At 40.4% G+C, this 15,536-nt stretch overlaps 1 protein-coding gene across 1 annotated transcript in view; it reads left to right on the top strand.

The window, feature by feature from the left end:
* The window catches only part of BMP2K (BMP2 inducible kinase), a 104,341-nt gene that overhangs the window by 67,857 nt on the left and 20,948 nt on the right, over window positions 1–15,536 (top strand). The window contains exons 13-14 of the mRNA XM_037896740.2: window positions 1,193–1,371; window positions 7,925–8,082. Of these exons, the coding sequence (XP_037752668.1) occupies window positions 1,193–1,371; window positions 7,925–8,082 (337 nt within the window). The remainder of the gene's footprint in view (window positions 1–1,192; window positions 1,372–7,924; window positions 8,083–15,536) is intronic.

The raw sequence follows: 15,536 nt of genomic DNA on the forward strand, positions 1-15,536 counted from the left end.
AAGTTAAACCTTTCCTTTATTTACCATTTGATGTATCATGATTTCCCTAAAGAGTAAATGTTCTTACATAGTACGTGTGCTGCAGTATGTAGATACATCACGGTGGAAACTTTAAGCTCAGAATTTTCCTGCTTTAAAGAGATCTTTTGTAGGTGGTCTGGTCTTTTCTTAACAAGATGGAATAATTTCCTATTGTTTTGCGGTATGCAGTCCCTCTGGACTTAGAACCTGACTGCAAAGGTGGTTTTATTTCATTAGACTTACGGTTAAACTAATTTTAAATTTTTCTATTTTTATTAATAGATATAATATTGTCAGTTTACTCCACCTTTGTGATGTAGAAAAAAGGACATGGAAAAATAATTAGCCCAATCTAATTAGTACACTCTCTTATCTCTAACATAATTAGAGATTTTACACCCCCCCCCCCCATCAAAATAGATTTATCTGGGTATGTGGGCAACTATAATTTTTGCAAAGATAATTTACACCAAGATTACTAAAATGAACATTACTCAGCATTTCAGCCTTTAGTGGATATAGTAAAACATAACTTGTTGACGGTGCATACAGTACAGCATTGTAAGGACTCCTCTGTGCTGCCATACAGTGCCCTCAGTATATTGAATGTGTGTAATTTTAAAAAAAAATGGTAGCAATTATATATTTACTTTGATCTTTTTCCTTCTCCAACTCGTATGTTTCAATGAGTGATTTATTAAACAAGCAATTTTATTAGTAGTATAAATGCTCTAATACTGATTTCTTGCAGTTTCAGCAGAAATATGTAACTTTGGCTTTGCCATAGCCTGATGTTTTTTGTCTTCCTCCTCATATATTAATTTCAGACAAGATGGGTGAGGTAGTATCTTTTATTGAACCAGCGTCTGTTGGTGGAGGGGATAAGCTTTCAAGCTTCACAGAGCTCTTTCTCAGGTCTGGAGAAGGTGAAGAGCACTGTGAAGTTCGAAATCTTGTCCCCTCCACCAACATAAGTTGGTCCAATAAAAGATACTACCTCACCCTCTTCGTGTCTTATATCTTGGGACCAATACAGCTACAACAACATTGGAAACTACGATGATTGAGTCATATTGCAAGTCCAAATACTGTACAAGAAGGAAAAGGAAAGTGGCCTGTTGAATGGCCACATGAATTCTGGTTACTTTATAATGGTGAGTCTCTTCCTCAGGTGCAACAATACCAGCAAGCTCTCTTACATCAGCGGATCCTTGCACAGCAACATCAACAGCCACAGTCTCCTGAGTATCTTACCTCTCCTCAAGAGTTCTCACCAGCCTTAATTTCCTACTCTGCATCGCTTCCAGCTCATGTTGGAGCAGTGATGGATTCTCCTTATACTGCCAATAGGCAAGTAGGCATGTTGTTGAGACAGTAGTGCCGGAGGCCCTAGTTGACTCAGTCCCGTTGTGATGGGGACTGTACAGATACTTGCCTGGTCCTTTCTCAAAGAGCTTATGCTTCCTTCACTATTCTGAAATGTATTTAAAATGTGTCCTACAATCTGCATTCAACTTGATGCTGTTTATATTGGGGTGGGGTGGGGTACTTCTCTGGTTACTCTGACTGACAAATCAGTTCAGGTTCTGCTTCTGACAGAACACACCATTCATAGCTGCTTGCTTCTGGACTAACCTCACTTCCTGCCTTGGTCGGTCATGGGCTAAGTTGCTCAGGTATTGAACTTGACACCCTGCTGCCATTTACCATTCTGCTATCTCTAGGCAGGATTAAAACCTTTTCATATGCTGCTTCAAGGTATGAGTATGTCGTGATTTGCTGTTGACTGTTACTTGTACACCCCACAACACAAGCTATGGCTGAAGTTTCTTTCAGTTTTCAGGCCTCAACTTTAGCTGCACGCAGTGTAAACTTTTCTATTTTATTCACTATGCAATGGAAGGAAAAGATCAGCTTCATTTGTTATGATGGAAATATAAATGAGGCTGCAGCTAAAATAGTTTCAGCTTACTTACAAAGCTGTGATTTTGTTAAATGAGTTTTCTGAACCAAACAGACATAGATTGAAGGGTAAAGGAGAGCTGTTATGGTCAGATGTGGGTGGGGGTTGTGTTAAAAAATTAGGCTGAATTTGGCACCATATGGGAGCCCTCTCCACAGATGTAAGATCACACTTGAGACTCGATAGCTGAAGGCAACATTCAGATGACAGGCAAAATTTTCCTCCTGGCCAGTAGCAGGAATCCACAGAGACCATATCAGATAAACAGGCATAGTCTGCATCCAGGACAGCTAGGGTATGCTGTTAGAACTCAGGATTAACCAGGGCCTGAGGTTTGATAGGCTTCTGTGAACCAGATGCATCTCAGAAGCCCCAGGGAGTTCAGCAGGAGATCACTAAGGTGTTGTGGCCCTCCAGATAAGTCCCAAATCCCACAGCTCCAAATATCACCAGGGCATTGTCTGATGGGCCAAGATGACCTGACAACCACAGACAGGATGGGGGAAGAAAACGGACACCAGCGAGGATGTAGGAGACCTTACTAAAGAGGTGTGTCAGTATTTAGTTTATCATCTACAACCAGAGTCTACATATTTCTCTTACCTGTCAGGCAAGTTCACAGTTTCTTAGCAATGCAGGTCCTAGTTGGTGCCCCACCTTCCCCAACTTCAATACCTTTTTCCCCAAGGTGGCTGCCTCTCCTCCAGCCCCTTCCAGGGCAGTTTTTCTTCTTGGCACTCCTTCAGCTTAGTCTTCTTGGGTGCTGCTGGTGTTGCTCTTCCTCCTCTCTGGAATAAGCTGGGTCTGGCTTGTATAAACCCCAGCCTCCTCCCACTCCAGCAGACTCTGAAAAAAGTAGTTAATTGGAGTCAGCTTCTTGGGTCCTTTTTTCTTCCCCATGTGGGAGAGTTCCCTTGGTCACAGCTTCACAGCCCCTAAATCTCTGCAGCTTACAACAGAAAATAAAATCAAAAGTAAAATACAGACGACAAAACACAAGAACATTGACGAAAAGCTGCCAATCCTTTGAGTTTTTTCGGTTTTTATATGTTGCGTCAATGATAGATACTGGTACAAGTTAATCATGTTTGAAAGACTTCAAGAGTGGATTTTCTCATCATTTTGTATTTTTTTTTTAAAGGCCTTGACTGACTGACTGACTTGTTTTCATTGTCCTAGTATATTTCACTTCTACCTATAAATAAATGTTTCAGTTCTTTAAGTTCATGCCTATGGATGCTCCACCTTAAGATGTGCTTGCGCTCTTGAGTGGAGACTGCAAATTAGTGTCCACAGGGCTGTTTCTGCTCTGAGCTGTGCCTCATGCATCAAACAAGAGGATAAAAGGAGGCATGAGCCTGCTGCCACTCAGCTTCCTCTTCGTTGCCTACAGCTCAGAATGGAGCGTTCTGCTGTCTTCAGGTTTCTGCCATTTTTTCCATTATTTATTTTATCTGTTGTTTTACTTAGTTATCCCCTTTTCAATTTTTGGTTAGCATGTTTGTGCTCCTGGGAGCGAGGGGCTGTTCCCCCTTCCTCTTCTTGGACCTTTCATTTGCGCTGGAGCACAACCTGTTACACTTAAGGGCTTAACCCCTACCAGACCTGCCGCAGGACTTGTCCCTGCAGTGACAGACACTTGAGTTGCCTATGGTGTTTGGGGGTCTCTTGCCTGCCCTCAAAATGTAAAGTGTGTCTGGTATTCAAAGACCGGTCCAAAAAGACAGGGAAACGAGACTAGAACTCCTGCCTAATGAAACGTACTCTAGTTCCAGAGGGGTCTGCTCCCTCCTCCTCTATGTTGGCCTCAACATTGCTGGCTGCTTTGGCCACTGTTGGAGCTTCGTCTGCAGCTCCAGAAATGATGATTTCAAAGGAAAAGAAGTACGCCTCCCCAGCCAGGTGGACGAAGAAAAGAGGTAGGTCATCCCATATGACCCACTTTCAGGAGACTGTGCATCCCTCAGAGGGTATGGCTGAATCTCTGGCTGAGTCCAGGACCAAGGTTTTTGTACCATAAGAAGCCCTATATAAACAAGCCCTCTAGCACCAGAGCACCTACTGCAGTGGCACCACCTGATCCTTCATGACACAGCTGTAGACACAGGGCTATCCTGCATATCTCGACACTGGTCTGTTACCACAGTTCCGCAGATGGTTGCAGACCCTGCAGCTTCCTCAGTACTGCAACAATCTCTGTCTCACCAGTAGGCATTTCTGCCTCTGGTAACAGCCCAAGTCTTTATTATAGGCTATCAGAGGCCTCCAGCGCCTAGATTTTTTTTTTTTTTGGGAGGACTTTATAATTTCTGATGAGCTGGAGTCTCCACTGTTGAGATCTGTCAGAGCTCCCTCCCTGGTAACATTCAGACAGTCACAAGTTGAGACTCACCTAAGTTGCTAGCCTTTAGAACTGGCTATGTTACCTTGAAGTTCCATTTGTAGCTCAAGAGAGGATTGGTCAGACTCCGAGATCTTGGTACAGGAATTCTTCCATGTACTGTACCACTACACTCCTATGAGTCCCTCTAATGGAGAGAATTTGGGGGAACCTGCCGGACATTGTAGGCCTAGAGAGTCTGATTATCATTGAGAACTCCTACTTTTTTCTTGGGGATAAAGGATCAGTAACCTTACTGTCCATGGGTACCAATGGACAATTCCCTCACTACTTCGGTATTGGATGATACATAGGAGGAACAAGAACCTCAGGCTGAGGGGATCTCTCTTCCTTCCGTCAGGTCCTCTTCATTTCTGGACCAGGTGGTAATACCATCACTGCCTTCCTGTGCTGGTGACATCAAGACCTTCCAGGACTTCAGGCAGTGGCTGGCGGGCTCTCTCCAAATCCTGCTAGAGGAAGTCCAAGAGTCGCATCATTCCTTCATGGATATTTGGAATATCAATCCCCAAGGAAAGTTTGCCTTGTCTATTAATTTCTCTGTCTCTTACGTGCACCCTGTGGCAAACACCTGCCACAATTCCACCCACCTGTAAGAGGGCAGATAAGATATATTCTATCTCATCAAGTGGAATAGAACACTTCTTTTCCCATTCCAGTCCTAATTCCTAGTGGTGGATGCAGCCAACGAAAGGAGCCATCAAGCTCACTCTAGACCTTCTCCAGTGGACAAGGGATCAAGTGGCTGGACTTGCTGGGCAGGAAGAGCTACTAGTGTTCTGCTCTTCAATTTCATATTGTCAATTATCAGGCCTTCATGGGAAAATAAGACTTTGCCACATACTCAAAATTTACACATTTTACTGGACACCTGCCACAAGACCAGAGAGATCAATTTCAGTCCCTCTTGGAAGGCTAATTAGTCGCAAAAGCCTCTATGCAGGCTACCCGAGATGCCACGGCTCCAGGTCCAGAGCCATTGCTGTGGTCGTGAGAAGAGCATCCTGGCTCCAGGCTTCCGATCTTCTGAGAGAGGTGCAAAACGCTATGGGGAGTCTCTCCCTTTAGAAGGACCCAATCTCTTCAGTAAGAATATGGACTCCTCTTCCTGCATACTCAAGGATTCCAGGGCTGTTTTGCAGTCACTGGGGATTTAGTGTTTGTTTAGTAGATCTCAAACTGCTCAAAGATTCAGTCCATTACAGTATCATCAGCACACCTTCTCTAAGCCCCAGGAACTCTTCTTTGGAAGATACAAACAGCAAAAACGAGGACCCCCTCCACTCCCCCACACACTTCTACTCAGTCTGCTCTCGACTGAGCAGTCAAAACCACCTCTTAGAGCATCGAGCATCCCATTCTGCTGGATCCTCTCTTGTGCAGTTACTCCCCCATGTCCCTTTTGGTGACTGCCTGTCCCACTACTTACCTTACCTCAGCCAAGTGGATACCGGAGGTCATCAGAGTTGGTTATTCCATCCATTTTCACTCCCCTCCTTCTCACTCCCCCTTACCCGTCCCTCTACAGGGACCCTTTTCACGAGGAACTCATAAGACAAGAGGTTCAATCCCCCCTCCTCCTCCTGTGAGCAATAGAGCCAGTTCCACCAGAGTTTATTGGAAGAGGCTTGTATTCCAATCTCTTTCTACTTCCAGAGAGAGAGAGGGTGAAACTCAGGAACTTGAATTATGTCCTAGCACAGCACTTCAGAATGGTGACACTCACTACCATTATTCCATCCCTAGATCCGGGAGGCTGGTTTGTTGCCCTCAACTTACAGGATGTCTGCGTTCATGTAGCCATCCACCCATCTCACAAGCACTGCTTACACTTTAGAATAGGAACAGATCACTACCAATATTGAGTTGTCCTTTTCAGACTCTCCATGGCTCAAAGGCTGTTGACAAAAATCCTCTCAGCAGTAGCAGCTTCTCTGTCAGCTCGATATTCCTGTACTTGGACGACTGGCTGCTCTAAGGCGGGTCACCTGAGAAGATCCAGTCATCAGTGGGCAAGGCATTAACCTTATTGTAATCTCTGAGCCATCATAGGAAATCCATACTAATTCTGGAACAAAGAATAGACTTTATAGGGGCCACTTTAGACTCCACAATAACAAGAGCCTGTCTACCCAAGGAAAGATTTTTCCATCCTATCCAGTTAATCTCAACACTGCAGTTCAGCCCACAAACAATCTTAAAGCCTTGTCTAGAGCTACTTTTGCCGGTGATATTCCCAACCCCAAAGAGAATTGGGTTGTCACCATTTTTTCTCTTAGCTTTTTAATTTTTAAATTTGAGTTGAATTTTTTCAGCCTGCATGGGATGTGGGATCATGGTTTTTATACAAACTGCAAAGGGGGTGGGGGGGAGCAACGTAGAAGGGGTTTGGAGATGTAAACCAAGAGGCTAGGGCAAAATGTTGTATGTTTCCAGTTAATAAGAAATGGAAAAAATGAAAGTATATTTACATATTTATTTAGGCCTGGTCTACACTGTAAAGTTATGTGTGCTTTAACTGAAAAATTTCATGCCCTGTGTGATGTAGTTAAACCAACCTAAGCCTCAGTGTAGACACTCTCGACATAGCTATGGCCTCTCAGAGAGATGGGTTTAAGAACCTCTTCCATTGTGGTAATGTCTGTCTGTGGTGCAGCTGCAGCACTGTAGGTGTGCCACTGTAGTGTTTCTAGTGTAAACGTTCACTTAGACATTCACATACTACTTACTCTTTGTTCCTTGAAAGTGATCTCCGAAGGAAATGGGTTTATGCCTCTTTTTTTTTTTGCTATATATATGCGCTATATAAAGGCCTGAAAAGTTTTAAAAACCACATTCATTAGAAGTTGACGTTATATAGCCCTCCTGTCTTCCCTTATTTTTAATGAAAACCAAAGAACAGATAGTATTAAGATTCCAAGAAAGGAAAAACTTGATTAAAGAGAAAGTGACTTTATTTTGTTTAAAATTTATCTTTTTCTTGTTAACACTTATTTAACTTCATTAACTCTATAAATAATTGGAGGAGGAGAACCTTTTAGTCAATAGCCCCAGCCCTTCAATTAAGGACCAGCAGCTCTCAATCTACAGATACGTTCCCCTCCCCCCCCGCCCCCCCCCAAATCCCAGCAACAAAACAGGGGAAACAAATTTTGACATTCCCAATATACCTCCCCTGCTACCCCCCTAAAAAAGCAGAAATAAACACATTGGCTATTTTAAAATATAATACAGAAACAAATAGATACACTGCCTTGACTATTTCAGGTCATGTTTACATTAGAAGGTATTTGCAATTTGGCCATGCTTAGAATGAATGGAGAAAAAAACTCAAAGTAAAACACAAGTTGAAGTGATTTACATACAACAATGTAAAATAAGGTGGAACAAAACTCTAAACTATCTCACTGGGAAGCTGTCACATTGTGTGTAAGAACAAATGTTCAAAGACCTCTGAAATGACGAAATTCTGATATGCTTAATTTTACATCAATAGGCTGTAATGTTTCTTTATCTGCTTCCCCAAATTGACTTCACAGGTCAGCCGTTCCTGATGCAGAGGCCGTTTCCAGTTACCCAAAGCAGAACATCAGTAACCCACCGGATATGTCAGGCTGGAACCCATTTGGAGAGGACAATTTCTCCAAGCTAACAGAGGAGGAGCTACTGGACAGGGAATTTGACCTTCTGAGATCAAGTAAGGGACGCTTGAAGGCTTATTTCGCTTCACAGTAAATAAGGGCTCTGTAGGTACACTCAACAGTGCCAAAGACTGTCCTTTTGAAGGGCCATGCAGTCTGTTGTACACAAAATTCTTTCTGAGCATTTGAGGGCAGAACTAGGTCCGCTTTCTCACTTTTCTTTCCATTTGGAAAATGTTGTGTGCGGGGGAAATTCACTGTTTAGCATTAGCAGCTATTGATATAATCTTTAACTCTTCAATATTTCTCACATCTCCTTGATTGTCAAGAATTCTAAGTATCAGTAGTATGGTGTTCAGATAAATGAGACAATTTAGCTGCTTGCATTATTCCATTTGCAGCTCTGTTTTCTTGCACACCAGAACAGAAGGGTCTGTTGGTCTGAAATGCCCTTTGAAAATGCCTGAAAGAAAAATTGGTCTATTACATTATGTTAATGTTTTGTAATGTCCTTTGATGAGTGGCTACATGTAAGGGCTGCTTTATTGTTCTGACATGGCAATAGTTAAATAAACTTTTTTCCTCTTTAAGTCAGATATCTCAATGTTTTGACTTGAAATCACTTTCTTTAGTCAACTTGTTGGTATTCATCCCGATACTGTTTTCAAATGTAATTTTGTTAAGGAAGACTAGATCTGTTTTTAAAAAGACCTGTAGCATGTAACAAAACATGACATTGACTTCAGAGTTACAGATATAATAATTTGACGGATAGGATCAGATTTCTCACTTGTAAAAATGCAACAAAATAGCTAGTGGGGAATTAATGGAAAAAGAAACTATAATTTTAACAGAGCTGGCTTCTTTCACATTTCTGGTGGCTTAATTTTTCCAAGTGACTTTTTTTTTGTAAGCTTGCTGTGAGAATGTGGAATGCCAACAAGCAAAGTGAACATAAGAATATTAAAGAACATACATGAAATTGTTTTTCTACCATTTAAATTCAAGAAATCATCCTAAAATAAATAGGGCAGAACCGAAAGCTTACCATAGTGTTGCACAAATGTAGTTTATTTGTACCATTTTTCTAAGAGATGTCAAAGTAGCACTGCAAAAATGAATTATTTCCAGTAGAACAAAAAACTTGTTAATGTTTGGGAAATGAAGATTGTCCTAGTTGAAAATAACCATTCTTTAAAAAATTGAACTTGAAACTATTGTCTTTCCAGTAATTGTGTTTAAAATCTTAAGCATACTTCCTTCAAAAGGAGCCTTTGAAGATTTGGAAATCAAAATAATACTCAACAGGAGAATGTTTGTTTAAAAGTGAAAGGTCAGCATAGCGCTGCCCATTCTCATAATTCCTAACCACTTTGCTGACCATAATTATGCTAAATGTCTGGAGTATGTCCTGTGTCTGGCTTCACTGATTATTCGATGTTTCCAATAGATGTAAGGAAAACAAAATATACTGACCAAAAAAATATTTTAAGTGTCTTCATGACTAATGTACTAGCTGCCATCTAGCAAATGTACTTACTGAGAATGGCCAGCTATACTGAGCATACCCAAAGTTCTGTTCAGTCTGGTGAAAGATGTAGAAAAATTGACAACTTAAACAGATTCTAAGAAGGGAAAATAAGATTGTCAGAGATTTAAGATTTTAATTTTTTTCTTCATACAGTGTGATCATATTCTAAAATTCCAGCAAAATAGAAATCCTAAAGTAATGCTATTTTCACGCAAAGTCACTTTCTTTGAAGGTTCTAGGAGGTTGATTTCTTCTTGTAAATGCTAGTGAACTTTGCATAAGGTTATCTCATCAGGAAATTCTAACACCATTGTCTCAGAGGCCCTGAAGTTATGTAATGCCTTTATACACACCTGATAGAGAGCTTATGACACTTTGTAGTGAGATGACTGGTGGTATTCTCAGTGCAAGATTAAGGAGAATACAAAGAAGAATAGTTGAGTAAGATTATTATACAGTCTGTAGGCTAGAGCTACGTCTACACTAGCACTTTGGTCGTTATAGCTTATGTCACTCCGGGGTGTGAAAAAAACACACCCCAGAGTGACATAAGTACACCGACGTAAGTACACAGATGTGCTCCCATCGACACAGCGACCGCCGCTCGTTGGAGGTGGTTTAATTATGTTGACGGGAGAGCTCTCTCCTGTCAGCATAGAGCAGCTGCACGAGCGATCTTACAGCGGCACAGCTGCATCGGTACAACTGTGCCACTATAAGCTCACTAGTGTCGTCATGGCCAACAGTTGCTTTATTCCAACATCACAGTGAGCAAGATGGGACTGTAAAGTGATGGCATAAAAAGGAAGAATTATTGTAACATGACAAGAATTAGGACAACTTTTACATGGTTGGTGGCTCCTGTTAATATTGCGTTCATTATATATAATGCCTGCCATTGAATTTGTGTAGTAGCCTTAATATGATGTTTCTTGGAACGCAGTCCTTGTAAAAACGGGAGTGCTTGAAACCACACAGTTTTCTCTCCTCTTTTGCTCTTTACTGTTAAGTCGGGCGGAATATGTAGTAAAAGTTAGAGCATAGTAGACATTAGACTTCATGTTTCCTTAATGCCGACATCTGTTTGAGTTATTCCTTATTTCCTCAAGTATACTGAGCTTCTACAAGAGAATTATATGAAGAAAATAAACTAATGGTGTCTTGTACTCTACAATTCCTTGTATCTTTTCTGCTGATTCTCCTTTAACAGTTACTGATTACTTCCATTGTTCAGTGTTTGTATTATACCCTGCTAGTATAACTGACTAAACAAACAATGGGTGCTGGTGTATCTTGCTTTTCCCCTACCCTAGTCTGTAAAGTGACTTTACTATTGTATAAGAGGCTCATGATAATAAGCCACTAGCACTTCACATTGTAAAATTAAGTACCTGAGCACTGTTCCATTTATTCAGTATTTAGTACTTAGCTTGTACGTAGCACTGTATATTTAAAAAAAAAAAAAAAAACTTTTCAAACATCAACTAATATCACATTACATTTCTGAACTAGGGAATAACTCCATTTATAGATAGGGTTAAGTGATGTGCCCTAGGTCCTTCAATGAGTTGTTAGAGCCAAGACTAGAAACTCAGGTTTCCTGACTCCTTTTTTTTTTTTTTATAACCACAAGACCGCGCTGCCTAGGAAAATGTTGAGACATAACTTGCTGTGGTTTGACAAATAATACACTAGGTGGCAGGCTGGTTTAGTATACTGCAGGAGGTGCAATAGTTTTTCTTCCTCACCTTTGGCTTGAGTCCAGTTTAAAAGCCTCAGTGGCAAGCCCTACTACACATCACAAATTTCCACAATCTTCACTCCGACAATGAGGATTTTCTTAATGAATTTCTCATTGCAGTTATTGACGTCCTGTCACAAAAGAGATCCCTGATATTAAGGCAGTTGTAGACAAAGTAGATAAAATACTTCCATTACATTTTAGCCTATGGATTTTGATGTTGAGACAGTTAGCAGTCTTGTTCTAAATGTATGTTCTGTAATACCTATAGTAATCTTTTAAAATCAGAGCACAAATGTTTACCACTATACAGTTAAAATGGCAAAAGTGGTAAATGTACAGGCATACACCTCTACAGAGATAATTTACATAATTCTGGTTTTAGTTATTTCATTGTACATTAACAAGATTATACTTGCTAAAATGTTTTTGACATCGTGCAGATGTGTTTAAATATATATCACCGCTCTTTTCATAAAATCACCAGATTCCTTTCAACAGGAGAAGACATCAGTTTTTACAAGAGAAAGCCACTGTTTATCACAGAATGTGTAAATTTTCTAAGTTTATTTTTGCTTTTTTTGATCTGAGGGAATAAGGACGGAAGAATGAAAACCCAGAGAAGAAAATTTCATTGCTGTACTACTTAGCCCGATAATTGACGTGTTATAAGCTATCATATAGTCTTTTGAAATAAACTTTTCCATTTGCTTTCAGTTTCACTGGGCTGGCATATCACAAAATGTTGATCCTTGTTTTTATTTTCTAAAAGCCTAATTTGTTATGTCATGTCACAGTTTACATATACATTAAAAATATGTAAAGTTTTGTTCACCATTCATTAAACAAGTTTCCTAGGTTCTCCCTTTTGGGTCTCAAAAGTCAACGTTTTTAGGGTATATGATTTATCTGCAGCTATCAGCATCTTCATCTTAATGTGGGCACGTTCTGCTATACAATCTCTCATATAAACTGGTTAAACTATTATCTGCGTGCATAGTAGAGTATGCACAGAGAACTAAAGTTCTTGATGCTGTGATGGTTAAGCTTTTTGTTCTCCATGTTCACTGCAGGAGAAATGAATAAACTGAATATTTTATATCATATATAAAAGAATATTATGCTGTGGAAAAGATCTTACTTTCACAGAGACAAAGTCACTTGACAATTAATCAGTAGATGAAGCTAAGTGAGAACTCTTTTGTGTAAAAACATTTTTTTCAAAATTAGCTATTCCATTAGCTGTTGGCTTTTTTTCTGCATGGTTTCCTTTTCCGTGGTCATGGTTTTAAAGATGCCAGTGAAGCTGCAAAGGCCAAACATGAGTGATTGTAATGGGTTTCTGAACATTATAAAATTGCATTACGACTAAATGGTTTCTTTACTGACTAAACACTCAGCTGCAGTACTACACTTTGGAGCCAAAGTAAAACACTCACTGGAATATGGGTAACAATAGTTGAACGGTCATCTCTGCTCACTATGATTTTCTGTTATCTTCGCTCCTGAAATCTTTGCTGAAGATTTTGTTCCTAGTCTAAATAAATAAATAAAACATTCTTTCCCAAATTGGAAAATTTTACTATTGCTGAGTTATTGCTTTTTAAGCTCCAGTACTCTTAAACTGGAACCTATGGTTTTGGGATTGAAAACTGCCCATTCTCCTAAATAGAATTCCTCTTCAGATCCATTCTGAATCATATTATTTTTGAGATCCAAAATCACTTCAAACAAGTGTGCATATCATAGAATCATAGAATATCAGGGTTGGAAGGGACCTCAGGAGATCATCTAGTCCAACCCCCTGCTCAAAGCAGGACCAATCCCCAATTTTTGCCCCACATCCCTAAATGGCCCCCTCAAGGATTGAACTCACAACCCTGGGTTTAGCAGGCCAATGCTCAAACCACTGAGCTATCCCTCCCCCCATATGGGGCCTATGGTTGCCAGCATCCTAGAGAAATGTATAGAAGACCCATGGGCATGGGATGCTCAATATAGTTTAACTCCACCTGTGTTGAGGAACCATCCAGTCCATGGCTTAAGCAAATTAACCATTTTTTGAAAATGATTTTTTTGTATAGTCATTTTTCCAATTTTATTCTGTTTTATGCTTTCTTGTTGGTTCAAAGTAAAAACTAGAGAGAGCTGGTTATTAAAGAGGTGTGCATCTTATGACAGGATGCAAGTCTTGTTTGGATTGTGGCACTTGTGTGGAATCTATTGCATTGTCAATTGGCATTAAAGAAACTGATAATTTTCCTCTAAAGCCTAATCATCTATGCTGAAGGACAAATAAGTCTTCATATCAGTGTGCTAACAGTCTTAATTGCCTTAATCATTGACACTCAAGGAAAGCTCATGCAAGCTTTTTATCCCTCAGTTCCAGGCTATCACATGAAAGTAACTTTGCTTGCTCCACATGTTGACCGTCCTTTTGAGCATCAAGAAACCATAGAGTCAGCCTGCTTTTGCCCTGGCCTTAATCAGGAAATTGGACAAACTCTTAAATCACAGCAAGATGCAATCATCTTCCTCACCCTTCCTTCCTTGGGCTCCTTGTTGTTACCAGTAAATTTACAAATCAAAGGGAAGCATGTCACTGTGACATTAACACCAAAGGTTAGCTCAATTGAGAAGGAAGGCTTACCCATTTTTGCTACGAGCAGAAGTATAACGGTAATGGTACACAGACTGAAAACCAGCCTCAGCAAAAACAATTCAATAGCGGCAGTCTCAGGGTGTGGAATGCAAGGAGTGCCAAGTCAGTGAAACCTTTCCTGGATCCCGTTAGCTTCGTCTTCTGAATCAGCTGATGTTCCCAGAGAGCTAAGAATCCCAACTCTTTATTCGGAATCTAGCTGTCCAAAAACCTTCTACCCATCAATCTGCCTCCTTCCCATCCATATTCTGAGGTCTTTTCTGTGAAAAATAGAGGAGAAAAACAGCTGTCTCCATTTTGCCTATAGCAGGAGACTAGGGATGATGGTACCTAAAGCCTCCCACATGCACATTTTACATAAACTTGTATTACGGTAGTGGCCACAATGCAGCAGGCTCTGTCCAGATATGCAGTAAGAGGCAGTCCTTGTCCTGATGACCTCACAACTTAAAAAACAAGCAGCAAACAAAGGGTGGAGGAAAATACTTTTTTTTTTCTCTATCAGCTATCTCCAGCTGGTCCTCAGACTCTCCGTGAATAGTCAGTTCATTTAATTGGCACTTGGAAGTAAGAAAGGTCAATACAGACCAGATCAGAGAAGATGTTACCTGTAAAAGGGTCATGTAGGAACAAATGTGAAGATGGCTGTGGGAGAAAAGGAAAAAATTGGAGGTTGTCTGCTCATCATGGGCAGGGAGGCAAAATGTAAGAGTTAAACAGTTAATGTTAGGCCGTATAAGTAGAGTATATGCAAAAGAACGACTAATCAAATTCCTCAGACTGGCCCTATGCAGGGGTGTGATGGTGGGAGAAAACAATGTTTTTTAAAGCCTACCCATACACCTGTCCTATACTATGCTTTAATTTGACAGTGCTTATTACTATGGCCTCTGCAGAATGCCATTTTTGAAACTTAAACTGACCAGGAGCTACTTGAAGTCTTCCATGACTCAGACATTCAGGATTTGCTGTAACAGAGCAGAAATTGACAGGCTTTTAATACAACAATCTGATAGATGAACACACACACATAAACTGGCACCTAGTGCACAGATGAGCTAGTGCAACTGAGAGCAAGTTGAGTGCACATATGACTCAAGAACCTGCTCAGGTCTGACACAGTGATGTTGCCACCATCATCTTCCCCTACACAGAGATCCATATGAAGTCTTGAGACTTGGGTACTGCTATAAGTGACACACCTGTAATCAACATAGTTGAACCACCATGTTCTGCAACTCTTGTGTGGGTATTTGCCAGAAGGGCTTATGACCCATTTTAGAAGAGCTGTGGCCACCTCTTTATCTTGCCTCCATCAGATTTACAATGCTTTCAGTTTGTATCTGTATCTGGCTCAGTAATATTCTCTCAAAATGCTGGAGCTAGACAATATGCTCACTCTGTCAAATCATTTATCCAATATCTGTCCAATTAAACACTCATTAGTCATCCACCTGGGAATTGCAACTACTTGTTAATCTACGATGGAATACCACAAGGGTAATTATATTAACTCTGGTTACTGGTAATTTTTCTTTCTTTAGCTGAATGTATAGTTTCTGTAGATCCTTGCTCA

The sequence above is a fragment of the Chelonia mydas genome, chromosome 4 (genome assembly GCF_015237465.2).
Source record: "Chelonia mydas isolate rCheMyd1 chromosome 4, rCheMyd1.pri.v2, whole genome shotgun sequence".
Taxonomy (NCBI): domain Eukaryota; kingdom Metazoa; phylum Chordata; order Testudines; family Cheloniidae; genus Chelonia; species Chelonia mydas.